General features: G+C 31.9%; 9 protein-coding genes across 18 annotated transcripts; 4 read left to right on the forward strand and 5 right to left on the reverse strand.

Moving 5' to 3' along the window:
* Positions 1–110: 110 nt before the first annotated feature.
* Positions 111–1,667, forward strand: LOC100646179 (ribonuclease P/MRP protein subunit POP5). The gene is made up of 4 exons (XM_012309006.3): positions 111–249; positions 433–578; positions 680–849; positions 937–1,667. The coding sequence occupies exons 1-4, from the start codon at positions 230–232 to the stop codon at positions 1,051–1,053; spliced, it is 453 nt and encodes a 150-aa protein (XP_012164396.1). The 5' UTR covers positions 111–229; the 3' UTR covers positions 1,054–1,667.
* On the reverse strand, positions 1,117–4,749 carry LOC125385169 (regulator of microtubule dynamics protein 1-like). Of its 2 annotated transcripts, XR_007224194.1 has the most exons (5): positions 4,514–4,749; positions 4,186–4,443; positions 3,878–4,126; positions 2,860–3,750; positions 1,117–2,764 (listed from the first exon to the last, which is right to left on the reverse strand). XR_007224194.1 is itself a non-coding variant. In XM_048406168.1 (4 exons), the coding sequence occupies exons 2-4, from the start codon at positions 4,324–4,326 to the stop codon at positions 3,403–3,405; spliced, it is 738 nt and encodes a 245-aa protein (XP_048262125.1). In that variant the 5' UTR covers positions 4,327–4,443; positions 4,514–4,749; the 3' UTR covers positions 1,117–3,402. The 2 variants fall into 2 exon arrangements, 1 of the variants encoding a protein (XP_048262125.1); XM_048406168.1 differs by having other exon boundaries at positions 1,117–3,750.
* Positions 4,748–5,635, reverse strand: LOC125385138 (FGGY carbohydrate kinase domain-containing protein-like). Its single transcript, XM_048406009.1, has 2 exons — positions 5,022–5,635; positions 4,748–4,939 (listed from the first exon to the last, which is right to left on the reverse strand). Exons 1-2 carry the CDS (start codon positions 5,196–5,198, stop codon positions 4,748–4,750), a joined length of 369 nt encoding a protein of 122 aa, XP_048261966.1. The 5' UTR covers positions 5,199–5,635.
* A 77-nt stretch (positions 5,636–5,712) lies between these two features.
* On the forward strand, positions 5,713–6,978 carry LOC125385183 (ribonuclease P/MRP protein subunit POP5-like). Its single transcript, XM_048406185.1, has 4 exons — positions 5,713–6,152; positions 6,336–6,481; positions 6,583–6,752; positions 6,840–6,978. The coding sequence occupies exons 1-4, from the start codon at positions 6,133–6,135 to the stop codon at positions 6,954–6,956; spliced, it is 453 nt and encodes a 150-aa protein (XP_048262142.1). The 5' UTR covers positions 5,713–6,132; the 3' UTR covers positions 6,957–6,978.
* A 1,505-nt stretch (positions 6,979–8,483) lies between these two features.
* Positions 8,484–11,765, reverse strand: LOC100645947 (regulator of microtubule dynamics protein 1). Of its 4 annotated transcripts, none has more exons than XR_007224182.1 (8): positions 11,624–11,765; positions 10,925–11,281; positions 10,731–10,842; positions 10,417–10,654; positions 10,089–10,346; positions 9,781–10,029; positions 8,763–9,653; positions 8,484–8,667 (listed from the first exon to the last, which is right to left on the reverse strand). XR_007224182.1 is itself a non-coding variant. In XM_048406142.1 (8 exons), exons 6-8 carry the CDS (start codon positions 10,227–10,229, stop codon positions 9,306–9,308), a joined length of 738 nt encoding a protein of 245 aa, XP_048262099.1. In that variant the 5' UTR covers positions 10,230–10,346; positions 10,417–10,654; positions 10,731–10,842; positions 10,925–11,073; positions 11,139–11,281; positions 11,624–11,765; the 3' UTR covers positions 8,484–9,305. The 4 variants fall into 4 exon arrangements, 3 of the variants coding, with proteins under 3 accessions (XP_048262099.1, XP_048262098.1, XP_020718945.2); XM_048406142.1 differs by having other exon boundaries at positions 8,484–9,653; positions 10,925–11,073; positions 11,139–11,281; XM_048406141.1 differs by lacking the exon at positions 11,624–11,765 and adding an exon at positions 11,525–11,617 and having other exon boundaries at positions 8,484–9,653.
* Positions 11,766–11,916: 151 nt separating this feature from the next.
* On the forward strand, positions 11,917–12,881 carry LOC125385172 (ribonuclease P/MRP protein subunit POP5-like). Its single transcript, XM_048406173.1, has 4 exons — positions 11,917–12,055; positions 12,239–12,384; positions 12,486–12,655; positions 12,743–12,881. The coding sequence occupies exons 1-4, from the start codon at positions 12,036–12,038 to the stop codon at positions 12,857–12,859; spliced, it is 453 nt and encodes a 150-aa protein (XP_048262130.1). The 5' UTR covers positions 11,917–12,035; the 3' UTR covers positions 12,860–12,881.
* Positions 12,882–12,922: 41 nt separating this feature from the next.
* LOC125385161 (regulator of microtubule dynamics protein 1-like) lies at positions 12,923–17,668 on the reverse strand. 4 transcript variants are annotated; one of them, XR_007224184.1, is made up of 8 exons: positions 17,527–17,668; positions 16,828–17,184; positions 16,634–16,745; positions 16,320–16,557; positions 15,992–16,249; positions 15,684–15,932; positions 14,666–15,556; positions 12,923–14,570 (listed from the first exon to the last, which is right to left on the reverse strand). XR_007224184.1 is itself a non-coding variant. In XM_048406148.1 (8 exons), the coding sequence occupies exons 6-8, from the start codon at positions 16,130–16,132 to the stop codon at positions 15,209–15,211; spliced, it is 738 nt and encodes a 245-aa protein (XP_048262105.1). In that variant the 5' UTR covers positions 16,133–16,249; positions 16,320–16,557; positions 16,634–16,745; positions 16,828–16,976; positions 17,042–17,184; positions 17,527–17,668; the 3' UTR covers positions 12,923–15,208. The 4 variants fall into 4 exon arrangements, 3 of the variants coding, with proteins under 3 accessions (XP_048262105.1, XP_048262104.1, XP_048262103.1); XM_048406148.1 differs by having other exon boundaries at positions 12,923–15,556; positions 16,828–16,976; positions 17,042–17,184; XM_048406147.1 differs by lacking the exon at positions 17,527–17,668 and adding an exon at positions 17,428–17,517 and having other exon boundaries at positions 12,923–15,556.
* A 151-nt stretch (positions 17,669–17,819) lies between these two features.
* Positions 17,820–18,784, forward strand: LOC125385170 (ribonuclease P/MRP protein subunit POP5-like). The gene is made up of 4 exons (XM_048406171.1): positions 17,820–17,958; positions 18,142–18,287; positions 18,389–18,558; positions 18,646–18,784. The coding sequence occupies exons 1-4, from the start codon at positions 17,939–17,941 to the stop codon at positions 18,760–18,762; spliced, it is 453 nt and encodes a 150-aa protein (XP_048262128.1). The 5' UTR covers positions 17,820–17,938; the 3' UTR covers positions 18,763–18,784.
* Positions 18,785–18,825: 41 nt separating this feature from the next.
* Positions 18,826–23,574, reverse strand: LOC125385166 (regulator of microtubule dynamics protein 1-like). Of its 3 annotated transcripts, none has more exons than XR_007224189.1 (8): positions 23,430–23,574; positions 22,731–23,087; positions 22,537–22,648; positions 22,223–22,460; positions 21,895–22,152; positions 21,587–21,835; positions 20,569–21,459; positions 18,826–20,473 (listed from the first exon to the last, which is right to left on the reverse strand). XR_007224189.1 is itself a non-coding variant. In XM_048406162.1 (8 exons), exons 6-8 carry the CDS (start codon positions 22,033–22,035, stop codon positions 21,112–21,114), a joined length of 738 nt encoding a protein of 245 aa, XP_048262119.1. In that variant the 5' UTR covers positions 22,036–22,152; positions 22,223–22,460; positions 22,537–22,648; positions 22,731–22,879; positions 22,945–23,087; positions 23,430–23,574; the 3' UTR covers positions 18,826–21,111. The 3 variants fall into 3 exon arrangements, 2 of the variants coding, with proteins under 2 accessions (XP_048262119.1, XP_048262118.1); XM_048406162.1 differs by having other exon boundaries at positions 18,826–21,459; positions 22,731–22,879; positions 22,945–23,087; XM_048406161.1 differs by lacking the exon at positions 23,430–23,574 and adding an exon at positions 23,331–23,420 and having other exon boundaries at positions 18,826–21,459.
* Between the last annotated feature and the right edge of the window lie 30 nt (positions 23,575–23,604).

The raw sequence follows: 23,604 nt of genomic DNA on the forward strand, positions 1-23,604 counted from the left end.
TTTGACAGTGACCTAGCATTACCTTATCTATCGAATAATCAAGTGCAGTGCACGTGGATGCAGCGCCGTTTCGTATGTTATAATTTTGTGAAAACGTGCAATGTATCAGTATTTTGTTGTTAAATGGCGTAAATTTATTAATTGTTCATATTCTTACTATGGAATCTCTTGCTAAGTGTTGTTTTCTGGAGCAATTGATGCTTTAGTGTATTGCATATAACCTAAAACCATGGTTCGCTTTAAAAACAGGTAATAAAATATTCTACATTTGTTTATTTATTTTGATAATTCAGTAATAGAATTTCTATGTTTTTTTATTATAAACTATTATTATGTCTATTTATTTATTATATATTTTTATTAAATACTTTATTACAATCTATGTTTTCACGAATGTGCAATTTGTGTAATTAATTCTACATATATTCGTAGATACATAATATTTGAAATAACTGTTGGTGATAAATCTAACAAGCCTTTACAATTAAAAACTATGATTTTGCATAATGCTATTCAACAAAAAGTACAACAGTTGTATGGTGATTTTGGAGTTGCAGCGATAAAAGCTGGTTTTAGCGGTAATATAAAATCTTTGCATTGAAATTGGTATAAGTTGAAAGCGGAAGATTGAATTTGGAATATATATGTGATATACGATTTTATAAAATTTTCTTTCTAGCAAAGTATTGCAATATACATACAAAAATTGCATTAGTGAAAACCAGACATGGCCCCCACAAATTTTTACTAAAGGCTATCCCAATCATAAATGACATAGCAGGACGTTTAGTATCAGTAAAAATACTTTACGTGGGTGCAACATTGAAACATTGTTTCCTCTTTATCAAAGTAAGTAAAATTGTTAAATCATACAGAATCAGAATTAAAAAATACGTGCTCCAAAATTGAGTCGACGAATTGAAACTTGTTTTTTAGAGATATCAACAACAAAAGCTGGAAGAAGTATGGGGTACTCTTAAAACCGAAACAGAAAGGAAAAATATGGAGAACGCTTTAATGACGCTAACTCCAGCCATGAAAGACTGTACATGAAATAAACTTTCGTAAAGTAAAAGTATTTGTATTTGTAAATAGGTGTACAAATTGAACATGGAATAATTTCTTGAATATCTTTAATTCTCGTGCATACATAATATATACTAGCGCGGTTAAATAGTATAATTAGTTTCCTATTATAATCGATTTCAAGCGAAGCAAGATAAAATGCGAAAGGTGAATGGCCAATTGTCGAACGTTTAATAAGGGATAGCTTTGAGAAATTCGAAGAGCTTGAGTTACCCGTTTTGAAACGATATAAAAGAAACCGAACGAATCGATTTCATAATATTAATTATACGCGAATAATTAAGATACACGCTGAAAATTGAAATAATACACGTTGAAAATAATAATACGGTTGAAATAAAAAGCAATAAAAATATCTTAAGCGATAGAAAAGGATAAAGATCTAGTTTATTTTATATTAAAATTCATTGTTAAAAGATTTAAATAATTAACGAATCCGAGAGCATCGGAAATTAAAATTCAATTTTCGATACTCGCATTGATCAATTACTGCCGTTATTTTCTACAACTTAATTCTATAAGCACAACTTGTATTAATGTACGTTCCTAATAAATAACGAATAATATCGTCTTTATATCTACCGACAATGAATCGTTCTTTCAAGCAAATGGAAAACGGGAACTATTAACGCTTTTGAATTATGCAGCTACCCCTTGTCCTCTCCCTGAACCTGCCTAGGAGTTTACGACTCATTGACTCATCGTTACCCTCCGCCAAATACCAATAACAAGAAGCTGTCCCTTGATCATAAAATATATTCGAAGCCAAACGATATTTACGATATAATCTTCGGAATAGCTCAACCGACAACTATTACCGAACAAATAATTCTCTGCTGTACTTACTATATACTTAATACGACGACTGTGTAATTAATGCATAAGAAATAATAAAGCGATGGTAGATGTATCTATCGTTCAATGTTTCAGTATATAATTCTGTATAAAGTATATCATTCGTTCGAATATATTTAAGCGATATACGTACTTCGAATAACTCATAATTATAATATTGGCGAACTCCTACGAATGTAAACATAGAACATAAACTACCGCCCGAGACGATTGTTGCTCTAATAGCCCAGTGGTGATAACCATGTAACCCATATAGAGGTGACACATAAATTATTATTTATTAAAGAGCGTAAATTTAAAAAAAAAGCAATGTATTCGCTTCCTACTCGACGACTAATAATAAATTACAATCGCATTTTGCTCCAACTCTATCGTGATCGTTTATCCTCGGAAGCATTCTCGGACTTTGGTAATTGAGGATTAAGAAAGAAATTTCGACTACCTGAATACGCGCGCACCAATCCGTCTATCCCTTAAACAAATTAACAGCTGTTTAGGTTTTACCTGCCTGCTAACTAGGGGGTCTCATAAAATTCTTAATCTACAAACAAGTATGGTGGTGGTAACAGACTCTGTCGACTGTATAAGCTCGGCAACTAGCTCGGAAATTCATTCCCAATTCGAACATCGAACAGAACGTTTGAAAGTTCTGAGAGAGCTTTAATTTTGCAATTTTTAAAATTCTACATTTCTGGAAGTACTTCGAGTTCGAAAGTTCTTCACGTTCGAGAATCCTTCGCATTTGGAAACATCCTTATACATCTTCGTCACACTTGGAGCAGTAAGTATTTTATTTCCTTCAAATCGTTTCTTCCACCGATTTCTTAAACAATTTGTGAATTTTATTTTTCCAGATTGTGCCTTATAACAAAACGATGGAGCAGTGCCGACTTGGATATAACCATTTGCATGTCATACCATCACCTCCGGAAGACCAACTACCACCGGATTACGTTGTAGTAAAATATAGTTGCCCGTGTGGTGAATTCCGTACACAATTTGCCCTGCATCTTCTCCTTTTATGCCATTTGATGGGAACACAAGGAATGAACATGGGCGGTCCTGAAGCACGTCAATATCTCCGGATGCTCTCCAATTTGCAACAAGAAGCACTTGACGCCATTCGCAACGAGATGAATGAAGTTGAAGTCTCTCCTGACCGATAAATTAATTCGACTTAGAAATTAATTATTTAACTTATTTTCTTACATATTATTAAAGATTGTATAAAATATTTAATATGAAACATTTTATAAAATATACATGTTTATAGTAGTTTGAAATCTTCAAATAGTGATTAATATCTTAGATGTTATGTATAAAAAGCTCATCGCACATATGTACTATTGCACTTTATAGTAAATAAATTTTATACTTCTACTGAAAAGATTGACTCTAAATTTACTTTATCCCTTCAATTCCAATTTATCATATAATAGATTATAATTTCTGTCGAGTTTGTTAAAATTTCTTTAACAACTTTTGTGCTTCCTGTTTAGCATCTCGATCATCTTCGTTCTTTGCAGGATATTCAAGGGCCATTTTTAAATATTTCATAGCTAGCTCTTTTTGATTTAATTTTAAGTAGGTTTTGCCCAACATTAATAAATTTTGACTGTAGAAATTGGGATCAATTTCCTCTGCGGTTTCAAAGTATTTTAGAGCTTCCTCGAATGATGAAGATGGTGGTTCTCCGAATATTACAGATGCAATTTTTCTTTGATACCATGTTAAATCGGCAACTTGATAGCACCAAGTACCAAGCATGTACATAAGTGTCGGTTCTTTTGGATTTAGTTCCATTGCTCTCTGCGATATTAAACATATTCGATCAATTGCTTGACATTGTGTCAGGGAACGAAATATTTAGAAGTATAATATATATATATATATTATATACTACATATATATATTAATATATTATCATGAAATATACCAGCATATGTTTCTTAATATTATATGACTCTTTTATTTGTGCTTTTACTCCTTCATAAAGAGTCTTAGAATTAAGAAGAATCGATGCCCATTTGTGTGCAGCCCAATTATCCTCTTTTATTTCAAGTGCCTTGAGTATTAAATCATAAGCTTCGAAAATTAATTTCTTTCCATCTACTTCGCTCACAATTTTAGACAATTTATACATTGCTCTACACAAACGCCATATAATTTCAATATCACCGCTATCCTAGAAAAATGTTCAGTTTTGTTATCTACATTTATAAGTGATATACATAATGTAATTACTTTATAATTTATTAGAAGGTCATGTATTTCCTGGTATTGTTCTTGCTCGTATAATGCATCGGCTTTTGCTATTAGAACTTCTTTTGTAGTTATGATTGTTTCATTATCACCCTTCTTTTTTGTAAGACCCCAAATACCCATAGCAGTGAACGACGATATGGTGCATAATTTTGTTGTTAACGTGTACTGATTGCTGCTCTAATAACGAAAACTAATTGAATAATTTTTGCGCTATAGTTCCACAAAGAGCATAGAGATCTGAAATCGGATTAGAAAGTTGTAAATAGAATATTCGTGTGTTTGTACTGGCATACAATAATATTGCTACCTTGATTCAGAATCTGTAGCTTTCCAGGTTAAGAAATCAGGCAGATCAAATAGCAGTGCTGCGCGGTTCCAAGATGAAGGTAGATTATTTTTGAGCCACAACATTTTGGGTGTTTGCATCTCTAACGATACTTTCCCACCTACATACTGAAGCATCTCGTGATTCTGTTCATTTATAAAATCAGCTTCTTTCTGTGCTCTATGGTCCATCCATAATATAACATTCTGTTTATTTTCACCTGTAATAAAAATTCCATTGGTAAACAAACATTTCGTGCAATTGAAAGAAGAATTGCAATTCATTTGTTAATTTACCTGTTGGACTAACTGTGACTGGTGATCCTGTTTTGTCAATTGCTACCAATGAACAAGTAGCAGCAAAGCCAATACCCCGTACATATTCTGCAGAGATATCAGCTACAACTGACTACAAACAATAATAAATAAATTATGTATAGATATTTGAATTTATTATAAACAATATAGATTAATTCAGCTGAAGTTAGTACCTTTACTACATGGCAAACTGCACTCCAAATATTATCAGATGATTGTTCATAAAAATTAGGAGCGGGGTGGAAAATTTCAAGTGGGCATGTCGTCATTTTCAGTATCTTTCCTGTGGAAGACACTAGAGCAGCTCGAGCACTTCCTGTTCCTACATCAACACCCACATAGTAATCCATGTCTATATTCCTTGGAACCAGCACCTAAATTTTGTACCTTTCACTAAGAGAATCCAACTGAATGCTCTACTTCAGCTAGAATCATTATGAGTTGCAAATAAGAGTACATAACCATTATCAGTGAAGCTTTAGCGTAATCACAGGCATATTTTTTAATCTCACATGACCCTGAAATAACTCCTGCAATAATAAGAAATAGTGAAGCAGTAGCAATATAAATAATAACTTATTACTATATGCTTCTCTCTTCTAGTTTATTCTAGATTAAATGCGAAGAACGAAAAGCGATTTATCAAAAAAGTTATTTTTCATTAAATAAGCAATATAGAATTAAATTGCAAAAATATAGGGCAAAATGTATATACTGTATTGAAAAGTTAGATCTAAAAAAATAATATTGTAAACGGTATACAATAATATTACGTAAATACGATGACATAGTACGCGGAAACTCGTATATGGAAACATGTGTGCATAAAAAATTCTACGTGTATTATCTTGTTTAATTGTACTACTTCGTACCATAGTCTATATTTTTCAAACATTTCATGTAGAGTTCCATTAAAGTCTCCGATAATTAATTAAAGGAGAAAATGTTATTCATTCAAAAGATAACAATGAATTCGAAATAAAGAACGAAAGATTACATTATTAGAAAAAATTATTAGAAATATGGCACACATTGAACGCACGTGTGCAACTGTGTTTGACAGTGACCTAGCATTACCTTATCTATCGAATAATCAAGTGCAGTGCACGTGGATGCAGCGCCGTTTCGTATGTTATAATTTTGTGAAAACGTGCAATGTATCAGTATTTTGTTGTTAAATGGCGTAAATTTATTAATTGTTCATATTCTTACTATGGAATCTCTTGCTAAGTGTTGTTTTCTGGAGCAATTGATGCTTTAGTGTATTGCATATAACCTAAAACCATGGTTCGCTTTAAAAACAGGTAATAAAATATTCTACATTTGTTTATTTATTTTGATAATTCAGTAATAGAATTTCTATGTTTTTTTATTATAAACTATTATTATGTCTATTTATTTATTATATATTTTTATTAAATACTTTATTACAATCTATGTTTTCACGAATGTGCAATTTGTGTAATTAATTCTACATATATTCGTAGATACATAATATTTGAAATAACTGTTGGTGATAAATCTAACAAGCCTTTACAATTAAAAACTATGATTTTGCATAATGCTATTCAACAAAAAGTACAACAGTTGTATGGTGATTTTGGAGTTGCAGCGATAAAAGCTGGTTTTAGCGGTAATATAAAATCTTTGCATTGAAATTGGTATAAGTTGAAAGCGGAAGATTGAATTTGGAATATATATGTGATATACGATTTTATAAAATTTTCTTTCTAGCAAAGTATTGCAATATACATACAAAAATTGCATTAGTGAAAACCGGACATGGCCCCCACAAATTTTTACTAAAGGCTATCCCAATCATAAATGACATAGCAGGACGTTTAGTATCAGTAAAAATACTTTACGTGGGTGCAACATTGAAACATTGTTTCCTCTTTATCAAAGTAAGTAAAATTGTTAAATCATACAGAATCAGAATTAAAAAATACGTGCTCCAAAATTGAGTCGACGAATTGAAACTTGTTTTTTAGAGATATCAACAACAAAAGCTGGAAAAAGTATGGGGTACTCTTAAAACCGAAACAGAAAGGAAAAATATGGAGAACGCTTTAATGACGCTAACTCCAGCCATGAAAGACTGTACATGAAATAAACTTTCGTAAAGTAAAAGTATTTGTATTTGTAAATAGGTGTACAAATTGAACATGGAATAATTTCTTGAATATCTTTAATTCTCGTGCATACATAATATATACTAGCGCGGTTAAATAGTATAATTAGTTTCCTATTATAATCGATTTCAAGCGAAGCAAGATAAAATGCGAAAGGTGAATGGCCAATTGTCGAACGTTTAATAAGGGATAGCTTTGAGAAATTCGAAGAGCTTGAGTTACCCGTTTTGAAACGATATAAAAGAAACCGAACGAATCGATTTCATAATATTAATTATACGCGAATAATTAAGATACACGCTGAAAATTGAAATAATACACGCTGAAAATAATAATACGGTTGAAATAAAAAGCAATAAAAATATCTTAAGCGATAGAAAAGGATAAAGATCTAGTTTATTTTATATTAAAATTCATTGTTAAAAGATTTAAATAATTAACGAATCCGAGAGCATCGGAAATTAAAATTCAATTTTCGATACTCGCATTGATCAATTACTGCCGTTATTTTCTACAACTTAATTCTATAAGCACAACTTGTATTAATGTACGTTCCTAATAAATAACGAATAATATCGTCTTTATATCTACCGACAATGAATCGTTCTTTCAAGCAAATGGAAAACGGGAACTATTAACGCTTTTGAATTATGCAGCTACCCCTTGTCCTCTCCCTGAACTTGCCTAGGAGTTTACGACTCATTGACTCATCGTTACCCTCCGCCAAATACCAATAACAAGAAGCTGTCCCTTGATCATAAAATATATTCGAAGCCAAACGATATTTACGATATAATCTTCGGAATAGCTCAACCGACAACTATTACCGAACAAATAATTCTCTGCTGTACTTACTATATACTTAATACGACGACTGTGTAATTAATGCATAAGAAATAATAAAGCGATGGTAGATGTATCTATCGTTCAATGTTTCAGTATATAATTCTGTATAAAGTATATCATTCGTTCGAATATATTTAAGCGATATACGTACTTCGAATAACTCATAATTATAATATTGGCGAACTCCTACGAATGTAAACATAGAACATAAACTACCGCCCGAGACGATTGTTGCTCTAATAGCCCAGTGGTGATAACCATGTAACCCATATAGAGGTGACACATAAATTATTATTTATTAAAGAGCGTAAATTTAAAAAAAAAGCAATGTATTCGCTTCCTACTCGACGACTAATAATAAATTACAATCGCATTTTGCTCCAACTCTATCGTGATCGTTTATCCTCGGAAGCATTCTCGGACTTTGGTAATTGAGGATTAAGAAAGAAATTTCGACTACCTGAATACGCGCGCACCAATCCGTCTATCCCTTAAACAAATTAACAGCTGTGTAGGTTTTACCTGCCTGCTAACTAGGGGGTCTCATAAAATTCTTAATCTACAAACAAGTATGGTGGTGGTAACAGACTCTGTCGACTGTATAAGCTCGGCAACTAGCTCGGAAATTCATTCCCAATTCGAACATCGAACAGAACGTTTGAAAGTTCTGAGAGAGCTTTAATTTTGCAATTTTTAAAATTCTACATTTCTGGAAGTACTTCGAGTTCGAAAGTTCTTCACGTTCGAGAATCCTTCGCATTTGGAAACATCCTTATACATCTTCGTCACACTTGGAGCAGTAAGTATTTTATTTCCTTCAAATCGTTTCTTCCACCGATTTCTTAAACAATTTGTGAATTTTATTTTTCCAGATTGTGCCTTATAACAAAACGATGGAGCAGTGCCGACTTGGATATAACCATTTGCATGTCATACCATCACCTCCGGAAGACCAACTACCACCGGATTACGTTGTAGTAAAATATAGTTGCCCGTGTGGTGAATTCCGTACACAATTTGCCCTGCATCTTCTCCTTTTATGCCATTTGATGGGAACACAAGGAATGAACATGGGCGGTCCTGAAGCACGTCAATATCTCCGGATGCTCTCCAATTTGCAACAAGAAGCACTTGACGCCATTCGCAACGAGATGAATGAAGTTGAAGTCTCTCCTGACCGATAAATTAATTCGACTTAGAAATTAATTATTTAACTTATTTTCTTACATATTATTAAAGATTGTATAAAATATTTAATATGAAACATTTTATAAAATATACATGTTTATAGTAGTTTGAAATCTTCAAATAGTGATTAATATCTTAGATGTTATGTATAAAAAGCTCATCGCACATATGTACTATTGCACTTTATAGTAAATAAATTTTATACTTCTACTGAAAAGATTGACTCTAAATTTACTTTATCCCTTCAATTCCAATTTATCATATAATAGATTATAATTTCTGTCGAGTTTGTTAAAATTTCTTTAACAACTTTTGTGCTTCCTGTTTAGCATCTCGATCATCTTCGTTCTTTGCAGGATATTCAAGGGCCATTTTTAAATATTTCATAGCTAGCTCTTTTTGATTTAATTTTAAGTAGGTTTTGCCCAACATTAATAAATTTTGACTGTAGAAATTGGGATCAATTTCCTTTGCGGTTTCAAAGTATTTTAGAGCTTCCTCGAATGATGAAGATGGTGGTTCTCCGAATATTACAGATGCAATTTTTCTTTGATACCATGTTAAATCGGCAACTTGATAGCACCAAGTACCAAGCATGTACATAAGTGTCGGTTCTTTTGGATTTAGTTCCATTGCTCTCTGCGATATTAAACATATTCGATCAATTGCTTGACATTGTGTCAGGGAACGAAATATTTAGAAGTATAATATATATATATATATTATATACTACATATATATATTAATATATTATCATGAAATATACCAGCATATGTTTCTTAATATTATATGACTCTTTTATTTGTGCTTTTACTCCTTCATAAAGAGTCTTAGAATTAAGAAGAATCGATGCCCATTTGTGTGCAGCCCAATTATCCTCTTTTATTTCAAGTGCCTTGAGTATTAAATCATAAGCTTCGAAAATTAATTTCTTTCCATCTACTTCGCTCACAATTTTAGACAATTTATACATTGCTCTACACAAACGCCATATAATTTCAATATCACCGCTATCCTAGAAAAATGTTCAGTTTTGTTATCTACATTTATAAGTGATATACATAATGTAATTACTTTATAATTTATTAGAAGGTCATGTATTTCCTGGTATTGTTCTTGCTCGTATAATGCATCGGCTTTTGCTATTAGAACTTCTTTTGTAGTTATGATTGTTTCATTATCACCCTTCTTTTTTGTAAGACCCCAAATACCCATAGCAGTGAACGACGATATGGTACATAATTTTGTTGTTAACGTGTACTGATTGCTGCTCTAATAACGAAAACTAATTGAATAATTTTTGCGCTATAGTTCCACAAAGAGCATAGAGATCTGAAATCGGATTAGAAAGTTGTAAATAGAATATTCGTGTGTTTGTACTGGCATACAATAATATTGCTACCTTGATTCAGAATCTGTAGCTTTCCAGGTTAAGAAATCAGGCAGATCAAATAGCAGTGCTGCGCGGTTCCAAGATGAAGGTAGATTATTTTTGAGCCACAACATTTTGGGTGTTTGCATCTCTAACGATACTTTCCCACCTACATACTGAAGCATCTCGTGATTCTGTTCATTTATAAAATCAGCTTCTTTCTGTGCTCTATGGTCCATCCATAATATAACATTCTGTTTATCTTCACCTGTAATAAAAATTCCATTGGTAAACAAACATTTCGTGCAATTGAAAGAAGAATTGCAATTCATTTGTTAATTTACCTGTTGGACTAACTGTGACTGGTGATCCTGTTTTGTCAATTGCTACCAATGAACAAGTAGCAGCAAAGCCAATACCCCGTACATATTCTGCAGAGATATCAGCTACAACTGACTACAAACAATAATAAATAAATTATGTATAGATATTTGAATTTATTATAAACAATATAGATTAATTCAGCTGAAGTTAGTACCTTTACTACATGGCAAACTGCACTCCAAATATTATCAGATGATTGTTCATAAAAATTAGGAGCGGGGTGGAAAATTTCAAGTGGGCATGTCGTCATTTTCAGTATCTTTCCTGTGGAAGACACTAGAGCAGCTCGAGCACTTCCTGTTCCTACATCAACACCCACATAGTAATCCATGTCTATATTCCTTGGAACCAGCACCTAAATTTTGTACCTTTCACTAAGAGAATCCAACTGAATGCTCTACTTCAGCTAGAATCATTATGAGTTGCAAATAAGAGTACATAACCATTATCAGTGAAGCTTTAGCGTAATCACAGGCATATTTTTTAATCTCACATGACCCTGAAATAACTCCTGCAATAATAAGAAATAGTGAAGCAGTAGCAATATAAATAATAACTTATTACTATATGCTTCTCTCTTCTAGTTTATTCTAGATTAAATGCGAAGAACGAAAAGCGATTTATCAAAAAAGTTATTTTTCATTAAATAAGCAATATAGAATTAAATTGCAAAAATATAGGGCAAAATGTATATACTGTATTGAAAAGTTAGATCTAAAAAAATAATATTGTAAACGGTATACAATAATATTACGTAAATACGATGACATAGTACGCGGAAACTCGTATATGGAAACATGTGTGCATAAAAAATTCTACGTGTATTATCTTGTTTAATTGTACTACTTCGTACCATAGTCTATATTTTTCAAACATTTCATGTAGAGTTCCATTAAAGTCTCCGATAATTAATTAAAGGAGAAAATGTTATTCATTCAAAAGATAACAATGAATTCGAAATAAAGAACGAAAGATTACATTATTAGAAAAAATTATTAGAAATATGGCACACATTGAACGCACGTGTGCAACTGTGTTTGACAGTGACCTAGCATTACCTTATCTATCGAATAATCAAGTGCAGTGCACGTGGATGCAGCGCCGTTTCGTATGTTATAATTTTGTGAAAACGTGCAATGTATCAGTATTTTGTTGTTAAATGGCGTAAATTTATTAATTGTTCATATTCTTACTATGGAATCTCTTGCTAAGTGTTGTTTTCTGGAGCAATTGATGCTTTAGTGTATTGCATATAACCTAAAACCATGGTTCGCTTTAAAAACAGGTAATAAAATATTCTACATTTGTTTATTTATTTTGATAATTCAGTAATAGAATTTCTATGTTTTTTTATTATAAACTATTATTATGTCTATTTATTTATTATATATTTTTATTAAATACTTTATTACAATCTATGTTTTCACGAATGTGCAATTTGTGTAATTAATTCTACATATATTCGTAGATACATAATATTTGAAATAACTGTTGGTGATAAATCTAACAAGCCTTTACAATTAAAAACTATGATTTTGCATAATGCTATTCAACAAAAAGTACAACAGTTGTATGGTGATTTTGGAGTTGCAGCGATAAAAGCTGGTTTTAGCGGTAATATAAAATCTTTGCATTGAAATTGGTATAAGTTGAAAGCGGAAGATTGAATTTGGAATATATATGTGATATACGATTTTATAAAATTTTCTTTCTAGCAAAGTATTGCAATATACATACAAAAATTGCATTAGTGAAAACCAGACATGGCCCCCACAAATTTTTACTAAAGGCTATCCCAATCATAAATGACATAGCAGGACGTTTAGTATCAGTAAAAATACTTTACGTGGGTGCAACATTGAAACATTGTTTCCTCTTTATCAAAGTAAGTAAAATTGTTAAATCATACAGAATCAGAATTAAAAAATACGTGCTCCAAAATTGAGTCGACGAATTGAAACTTGTTTTTTAGAGATATCAACAACAAAAGCTGGAAAAAGTATGGGGTACTCTTAAAACCGAAACAGAAAGGAAAAATATGGAGAACGCTTTAATGACGCTAACTCCAGCCATGAAAGACTGTACATGAAATAAACTTTCGTAAAGTAAAAGTATTTGTATTTGTAAATAGGTGTACAAATTGAACATGGAATAATTTCTTGAATATCTTTAATTCTCGTGCATACATAATATATACTAGCGCGGTTAAATAGTATAATTAGTTTCCTATTATAATCGATTTCAAGCGAAGCAAGATAAAATGCGAAAGGTGAATGGCCAATTGTCGAACGTTTAATAAGGGATAGCTTTGAGAAATTCGAAGAGCTTGAGTTACCCGTTTTGAAACGATATAAAAGAAACCGAACGAATCGATTTCATAATATTAATTATACGCGAATAATTAAGATACACGCTGAAAATTGAAATAATACACGTTGAAAATAATAATACGGTTGAAATAAAAAGCAATAAAAATATCTTAAGCGATAGAAAAGGATAAAGATCTAGTTTATTTTATATTAAAATTCATTGTTAAAAGATTTAAATAATTAACGAATCCGAGAGCATCGGAAATTAAAATTCAATTTTCGATACTCGCATTGATCAATTACTGCCGTTATTTTCTACAACTTAATTCTATAAGCACAACTTGTATTAATGTACGTTCCTAATAAATAACGAATAATATCGTCTTTATATCTACCGACAATGAATCGTTCTTTCAAGCAAATGGAAAACGGGAACTATTAACGCTTTTGAATTATGCAGCTACCCCTTGTCCTCTCCCTGAACTTGCCTAGGAGTTTACGACTCATTGACTCATCGTTACCCTCCGCCAAATACCAATAACAAGAAGCTGTCCCTTGATCATAAAATATATTCGAAGCCAAACGATATTTACGATATAATCTTCGGAATAGCTCAACCGACAACTATTACCGAACAAATAATTCTCTGCTGTACTTACTATATACTTAATACGACGACTGTGTAATTAATGCATAAGAAATAATAAAGCGATGGTAGATGTATCTATCGTTCAATGTTTCAGTATATAATTCTGTATAAAGTATATCATTCGTTCGAATATATTTAAGCGATATACGTACTTCGAATAACTCATAATTATAATATTGGCGAACTCCTACGAATGTAAACATAGAACATAAACTACCGCCCGAGACGATTGTTGCTCTAATAGCCCAGTGGTGATAACCATGTAACCCATATAGAGGTGACACATAAATTATTATTTATTAAAGAGCGTAAATTTAAAAAAAAAGCAATGTATTCGCTTCCTACTCGACGACTAATAATAAATTACAATCGCATTTTGCTCCAACTCTATCGTGATCGTTTATCCTCGGAAGCATTCTCGGACTTTGGTAATTGAGGATTAAGAAAGAAATTTCGACTACCTGAATACGCGCGCACCAATCCGTCTATCCCTTAAACAAATTAACAGCTGTTTAGGTTTTACCTGCCTGCTAACTAGGGGGTCTCATAAAATTCTTAATCTACAAACAAGTATGGTGGTGGTAACAGACTCTGTCGACTGTATAAGCTCGGCAACTAGCTCGGAAATTCATTCCCAATTCGAACATTGAACAGAACGTTTGAAAGTTCTGAGAGAGCTTTAATTTTGCAATTTTTAAAATTCTACATTTCTGGAAGTACTTCGAGTTCGAAAGTTCTTCACGTTCGAGAATCCTTCCCATTTGGAAACATCCTTATACATCTTCGTCACACTTGGAGCAGTAAGTATTTTATTTCCTTCAAATCGTTTCTTCCACCGATTTCTTAAACAATTTGTGAATTTTATTTTTCCAGATTGTGCCTTATAACAAAACGATGGAGCAGTGCCGACTTGGATATAACCATTTGCATGTCGTACCATCACCTCCGGAAGACCAACTACCACCGGATTACGTTGTAGTAAACTATAGTTGCCCGTGTGGTGAATTCCGTACACAATTTGCCCTGCATCTTCTCCTTTTATGCCATTTGATGGGAACACAAGGAATGAACATGGGCGGTCCTGAAGCACGTCAATATCTCCGGATGCTCTCCAATTTGCAACAAAAAGCACTTGACGCCATTCGCAACGAGATGAATGAAGTTGAAGACTCTCCTGACCGATAAATTAATTCGACTTAGAAATTAATTATTTAACTTACTTTCTTACATATTATTAAAGATTGTATAAAATATTTAATATGAAACATTTTATAAAATATACATGTTTATAGTAGTTTGAAATCTTCAAATAGTGATTAATATCTTAGATGTTATGTATAAAAAGCTCATCGCACATATGTACTATTGCACTTTATAGTAAATAAATTTTATACTTCTACTGAAAAGATTGACTCTAAATTTACTTTATCCCTTCAATTCCAATTTATCATATAATAGATTATAATTTCTGTCGAGTTTGTTAAAATTTCTTTAACAACTTTTGTGCTTCCTGTTTAGCATCTCGATCATCTTCGTTCTTTGCAGGATATTCAAGGGCCATTTTTAAATATTTCATAGCTAGCTCTTTTTGATTTAATTTTAAGTAGGTTTTGCCCAACATTAATAAATTTTGACTGTAGAAATTGGGATCAATTTCCTCTGCGGTTTCAAAGTATTTTAGAGCTTCCTCGAATGATGAAGATGGTGGTTCTCCGAATATTACAGATGCAATTTTTCTTTGATACCATGTTAAATCGGCAACTTGATAGCACCAAGTACCAAGCATGTACATAAGTGTCGGTTCTTTTGGATTTAGTTCCATTGCTCTCTGCGATATTAAACATATTCGATCAATTGCTTGACATTGTGTCAGGGAACGAAATATTTAGAAGTATAATATATATATATATATTATATACTACATATATATATTAATATATTATCATGAAATATACCAGCATATGTTTCTTAATATTATATGACTCTTTTATTTGTGCTTTTACTCCTTCATAAAGAGTCTTAGAATTAAGAAGAATCGATGCCCATTTGTGTGCAGCCCAATTATCCTCTTTTATTTCAAGTGCCTTGAGTATTAAATCATAAGCTTCGAAAATTAATTTCTTTCCATCTACTTCGCTCACAATTTTAGACAATTTATACATTGCTCTACACAAACGCCATATAATTTCAATATCACCGCTATCCTAGAAAAATGTTCAGTTTTGTTATCTACATTTATAAGTGATATACATAATGTAATTACTTTATAATTTATTAGAAGGTCATGTATTTCCTGGTATTGTTCTTGCTCGTATAATGCATCGGCTTTTGCTATTAGAACTTCTTTTGTAGTTATGATTGTTTCATTATCACCCTTCTTTTTTGTAAGACCCCAAATACCCATAGCAGTGAACGACGATATGGTACATAATTTTGTTGTTAACGTGTACTGATTGCTGCTCTAATAACGAAAACTAATTGAATAATTTTTGCGCTATAGTTCCACAAAGAGCATAGAGATCTGAAATCGGATTAGAAAGTTGTAAATAGAATATTCGTGTGTTTGTACTGGCATACAATAATATTGCTACCTTGATTCAGAATCTGTAGCTTTCCAGGTTAAGAAATCAGGCAGATCAAATAGCAGTGCTGCGCGGTTCCAAGATGAAGGTAGATTATTTTTGAGCCACAACATTTTGGGTGTTTGCATCTCTAACGATACTTTCCCACCTACATACTGAAGCATCTCGTGATTCTGTTCATTTATAAAATCAGCTTCTTTCTGTGCTCTATGGTCCATCCATAATATAACATTCTGTTTATCTTCACCTGTAATAAAAATTCCATTGGTAAACAAACATTTCGTGCAATTGAAAGAAGAATTGCAATTCATTTGTTAATTTACCTGTTGGACTAACTGTGACTGGTGATCCTGTTTTGTCAATTGCTACCAATGAACAAGTAGCAGCAAAGCCAATACCCCGTACATATTCTGCAGAGATATCAGCTACAACTGACTACAAACAATAATAAATAAATTATGTATAGATATTTGAATTTATTATAAACAATATAGATTAATTCAGCTGAAGTTAGTACCTTTACTACATGGCAAACTGCACTCCAAATATTATCAGATGATTGTTCATAAAAATTAGGAGCGGGGTGGAAAATTTCAAGTGGGCATGTCGTCATTTTCAGTATCTTTCCTGTGGAAGACACTAGAGCAGCTCGAGCACTTCCTGTTCCTACATCAACACCCACATAGTAATCCATGTCTATATTCCTTGGAACCAGCACCTAAATTTTGTACCTTTCACTAAGAGAATCCAACTGAATGCTCTACTTCAGCTAGAATCATTATGAGTTGCAAATAAGAGTACATAACCATTATCAGTGAAGCTTTAGCGTAATCACAGGCATATTTTTTAATCTCACATGACCCTGAAATAACTCCTGCAATAATAAGAAATAGTGAAGCAGTAGCAATATAAATAATAACTTATTACTATATGCTTCTCTCTTCTAGTTTATTCTAGATTAAATGCGAAGAACGAAAAGCGATTTATCAAAAAAGTTATTTTTCATTAAATAAGCAATATAGAATTAAATTGCAAAAATATAGGGCAAAATGTATATACTGTATTGAAAAGTTAGATCTAAAAAAATAATATTGTAAACGGTATACAATAATATTACGTAAATACGATGACATAGTACGCGGAAACTCGTATATGGAAACATGTGTGCATAAAAAATTCTACGTGTATTATCTTGTTTAATTGTACTACTTCGTACCATAGTCTATATTTTTCAAACATTTCATGTAGAGTTCCATTAAAGTCTCCGATAATTAATTAAAGGAGAAAATGTTATTCATTCAAAAGATAACAATGAATTCGAAATAAAGAACGAAAGATTACATTATTAGAAAAAATTATTAGAAATATGGCACACATTGAACGCACGTGTGCAACTGTGTTTGACAGTGACCTAGCATTACCTTATCTATCGAATAATCAAGTGCAGTGCACGTGGATGCAGCGCCGTTTCGTATGTTATAATTTTGTGAAAACGTGCAATGTATCAGTATTTTGTTGTTAAATGGCGTAAATTTATTAATTGTTCATATTCTTACTATGGAATCTCTTGCTAAGTGTTGTTTTCTGGAGCAATTGATGCTTTAGTGTATTGCATATAACCTAAAACCATGGTTCGCTTTAAAAACAGGTAATAAAATATTCTACATTTGTTTATTTATTTTGATAATTCAGTAATAGAATTTCTATGTTTTTTTATTATAAACTATTATTATGTCTATTTATTTATTATATATTTTTATTAAATACTTTATTACAATCTATGTTTTCACGAATGTGCAATTTGTGTAATTAATTCTACATATATTCGTAGATACATAATATTTGAAATAACTGTTGGTGATAAATCTAACAAGCCTTTACAATTAAAAACTATGATTTTGCATAATGCTATTCAACAAAAAGTACAACAGTTGTATGGTGATTTTGGAGTTGCAGCGATAAAAGCTGGTTTTAGCGGTAATATAAAATCTTTGCATTGAAATTGGTATAAGTTGAAAGCGGAAGATTGAATTTGGAATATATATGTGATATACGATTTTATAAAATTTTCTTTCTAGCAAAGTATTGCAATATACATACAAAAATTGCATTAGTGAAAACCAGACATGGCCCCCACAAATTTTTACTAAAGGCTATCCCAATCATAAATGACATAGCAGGACGTTTAGTATCAGTAAAAATACTTTACGTGGGTGCAACATTGAAACATTGTTTCCTCTTTATCAAAGTAAGTAAAATTGTTAAATCATACAGAATCAGAATTAAAAAATACGTGCTCCAAAATTGAGTCGACGAATTGAAACTTGTTTTTTAGAGATATCAACAACAAAAGCTGGAAAAAGTATGGGGTACTCTTAAAACCGAAACAGAAAGGAAAAATATGGAGAACGCTTTAATGACGCTAACTCCAGCCATGAAAGACTGTACATGAAATAAACTTTCGTAAAGTAAAAGTATTTGTATTTGTAAATAGGTGTACAAATTGAACATGGAATAATTTCTTGAATATCTTTAATTCTCGTGCATACATAATATATACTAGCGCGGTTAAATAGTATAATTAGTTTCCTATTATAATCGATTTCAAGCGAAGCAAGATAAAATGCGAAAGGTGAATGGCCAATTGTCGAACGTTTAATAAGGGATAGCTTTGAGAAATTCGAAGAGCTTGAGTTACCCGTTTTGAAACGATATAAAAGAAACCGAACGAATCGATTTCATAATATTAATTATACGCGAATAATTAAGATACACGCTGAAAATTGAAATAATACACGTTGAAAATAATAATACGGTTGAAATAAAAAGCAATAAAAATATCTTAAGCGATAGAAAAGGATAAAGATCTAGTTTATTTTATATTAAAATTCATTGTTAAAAGATTTAAATAATTAACGAATCCGAGAGCATCGGAAATTAAAATTCAATTTTCGATACTCGCATTGATCAATTACTGCCGTTATTTTCTACAACTTAATTCTATAAGCACAACTTGTATTAATGTACGTTCCTAATAAATAACGAATAATATCGTCTTTATATCTACCGACAATGAATCGTTCTTTCAAGCAAATGGAAAACGGGAACTATTAACGCTTTTGAATTATGCAGCTACCCCTTGTCCTCTCCCTGAACTTGCCTAGGAGTTTACGACTCATTGACTCATCGTTACCCTCCGCCAAATACCAATAACAAGAAGCTGTCCCTTGATCATAAAATATATTCGAAGCCAAACGATATTTACGATATAATCTTCGGAATAGCTCAACCGACAACTATTACCGAACAAATAATTCTCTGCTGTACTTACTATATACTTAATACGACGACTGTGTAATTAATGCATAAGAAATAATAAAGCGATGGTAGATGTATCTATCGTTCAATGTTTCAGTATATAATTCTGTATAAAGTATATCATTCGTTCGAATATATTTAAGCGATATACGTACTTCGAATAACTCATAATTATAATATTGGCGAACTCCTACGAATGTAAACATAGAACATAAACTACCGCCCGAGACGATTGTTGCTCTAATAGCCCAGTGGTGATAACCATGTAACCCATATAGAGGTGACACATAAATTATTATTTATTAAAGAGCGTAAATTTAAAAAAAAAGCAATGTATTCGCTTCCTACTCGACGACTAATAATAAATTACAATCGCATTTTGCTCCAACTCTATCGTGATCGTTTATCCTCGGAAGCATTCTCGGACTTTGGTAATTGAGGATTAAGAAAGAAATTTCGACTACCTGAATACGCGCGCACCAATCCGTCTATCCCTTAAACAAATTAACAGCTGTGTAGGTTTTACCTGCCTGCTAACTAGGGGGTCTCATAAAATTCTTAATCTACAAACAAGTATGGTGGTGGTAACAGACTCTGTCGACTGTATAAGCTCGGCAACTAGCTCGGAAATTCATTCCCAATTCGAACATCGAACAGAACGTTTGAAAGTTCTGAGAGAGCTTTAATTTTGCAATTTTTAAAATTCTACATTTCTGGAAGTACTTCGAGTTCGAAAGTTCTTCACGTTCGAGAATCCTTCCCATTTGGAAACATCCTTATACATCTTCGTCACACTTGGAGCAGTAAGTATTTTATTTCCTTCAAATCGTTTCTTCCACCGATTTCTTAAACAATTTGTGAATTTTATTTTTCCAGATTGTGCCTTATAACAAAACGATGGAGCAGTGCCGACTTGGATATAACCATTTGCATGTCGTACCATCACCTCCGGAAGACCAACTACCACCGGATTACGTTGTAGTAAACTATAGTTGCCCGTGTGGTGAATTCCGTACACAATTTGCCCTGCATCTTCTCCTTTTATGCCATTTGATGGGAACACAAGGAATGAACATGGGCGGTCCTGAAGCACGTCAATATCTCCGGATGCTCTCCAATTTGCAACAAAAAGCACTTGACGCCATTCGCAACGAGATGAATGAAGTTGAAGACTCTCCTGACCGATAAATTAATTCGACTTAGAAATTAATTATTTAACTTACTTTCTTACATATTATTAAAGATTGTATAAAATATTTAATATGAAACATTTTATAAAATATACATGTTTATAGTAGTTTGAAATCTTCAAATAGTGATTAATATCTTAGATGTTATGTATAAAAAGCTCATCGCACATATGTACTATTGCACTTTATAGTAAATAAATTTTATACTTCTACTGAAAAGATTGACTCTAAATTTACTTTATCCCTTCAATTCCAATTTATCATATAATAGATTATAATTTCTGTCGAGTTTGTTAAAATTTCTTTAACAACTTTTGTGCTTCCTGTTTAGCATCTCGATCATCTTCGTTCTTTGCAGGATATTCAAGGGCCATTTTTAAATATTTCATAGCTAGCTCTTTTTGATTTAATTTTAAGTAGGTTTTGCCCAACATTAATAAATTTTGACTGTAGAAATTGGGATCAATTTCCTCTGCGGTTTCAAAGTATTTTAGAGCTTCCTCGAATGATGAAGATGGTGGTTCTCCGAATATTACAGATGCAATTTTTCTTTGATACCATGTTAAATCGGCAACTTGATAGCACCAAGTACCAAGCATGTACATAAGTGTCGGTTCTTTTGGATTTAGTTCCATTGCTCTCTGCGATATTAAACATATTCGATCAATTGCTTGACATTGTGTCAGGGAACGAAATATTTAGAAGTATAATATATATATATATATTATATACTACATATATATATTAATATATTATCATGAAATATACCAGCATATGTTTCTTAATATTATATGACTCTTTTATTTGTGCTTTTACTCCTTCATAAAGAGTCTTAGAATTAAGAAGAATCGATGCCCATTTGTGTGCAGCCCAATTATCCTCTTTTATTTCAAGTGCCTTGAGTATTAAATCATAAGCTTCGAAAATTAATTTCTTTCCATCTACTTCGCTCACAATTTTAGACAATTTATACATTGCTCTACACAAACGCCATATAATTTCAATATCACCGCTATCCTAGAAAAATGTTCAGTTTTGTTATCTACATTTATAAGTGATATACATAATGTAATTACTTTATAATTTATTAGAAGGTCATGTATTTCCTGGTATTGTTCTTGCTCGTATAATGCATCGGCTTTTGCTATTAGAACTTCTTTTGTAGTTATGATTGTTTCATTATCACCCTTCTTTTTTGTAAGACCCCAAATACCCATAGCAGTGAACGACGATATGGTACATAATTTTGTTGTTAACGTGTACTGATTGCTGCTCTAATAACGAAAACTAATTGAATAATTTTTGCGCTATAGTTCCACAAAGAGCATAGAGATCTGAAATCGGATTAGAAAGTTGTAAATAGAATATTCGTGTGTTTGTACTGGCATACAATAATATTGCTACCTTGATTCAGAATCTGTAGCTTTCCAGGTTAAGAAATCAGGCAGATCAAATAGCAGTGCTGCGCGGTTCCAAGATGAAGGTAGATTATTTTTGAGCCACAACATTTTGGGTGTTTGCATCTCTAACGATACTTTCCCACCTACATACTGAAGCATCTCGTGATTCTGTTCATTTATAAAATCAGCTTCTTTCTGTGCTCTATGGTCCATCCATAATATAACATTCTGTTTATCTTCACCTGTAATAAAAATTCCATTGGTAAACAAACATTTCGTGCAATTGAAAGAAGAATTGCAATTCATTTGTTAATTTACCTGTTGGACTAACTGTGACTGGTGATCCTGTTTTGTCAATTGCTACCAATGAACAAGTAGCAGCAAAGCCAATACCCCGTACATATTCTGCAGAGATATCAGCTACAACTGACTACAAACAATAATAAATAAATTATGTATAGATATTTGAATTTATTATAAACAATATAGATTAATTCAGCTGAAGTTAGTACCTTTACTACATGGCAAACTGCACTCCAAATATTATCAGATGATTGTTCATAAAAATTAGGAGCGGGGTGGAAAATTTCAAGTGGGCATGTCGTCATTTTCAGTATCTTTCCTGTGGAAGACACTAGAGCAGCTCGAGCACTTCCTGTTCCTACATCAACACCCACATAGTAATCCATGTCTATATTCCTTGGAACCAGCACCTAAATTTTGTACCTTTCACTAAGAGAATCCAACTGAATGCTCTACTTCAGCTAGAATCATTATGAGTTGCAAATAAGAGTACATAACCATTATCAGTGAAGCTTTAGCGTAATCACAGGCATATTTTTTAATCTCACATGACCCTGAAATAACTCCTGCAATAATAAGAAATAGTGAAGCAGTAGCAATATAAATAATAACTTATTACTATATGCTTCTCTCTTCTAGTTTATTCTAGATTAAATGCGAAGAACGAAAAGCGATTTATCAAAAAAGTTATTTTTCATTAAATAAGCAATATAGAATTAAATTGCAAAAATATAGGGCAAAATGTATATACTGTATTGAAAAGTTAGATCTAAAAAAATAATATTGTAAACGGTATACAATAATATTACGTAAATACGATGACATAGTACGCGGAAACTCGTATATGGAAACATGTGTGCATAAAAAATTCTACGTGTATTATCTTGTTTAATTGTACTACTTCGTACCATAGTCTATATTTTTCAAACATTTCATGTAGAGTTCCATTAAAGTCTCCGATAATTAATTAAAGGAGAAAATGTTATTCATTCAAAAGATAACAATGAATTCGAAATAAAGAACGAAAGATTACATTATTAGAAAAAATTATTAGAAATATGGCACACATTGAACGCACGTGTG

Source organism: Bombus terrestris, chromosome 5 (genome assembly GCF_910591885.1).
Source record: "Bombus terrestris chromosome 5, iyBomTerr1.2, whole genome shotgun sequence".
NCBI classification, from domain to species: domain Eukaryota; kingdom Metazoa; phylum Arthropoda; class Insecta; order Hymenoptera; family Apidae; genus Bombus; species Bombus terrestris.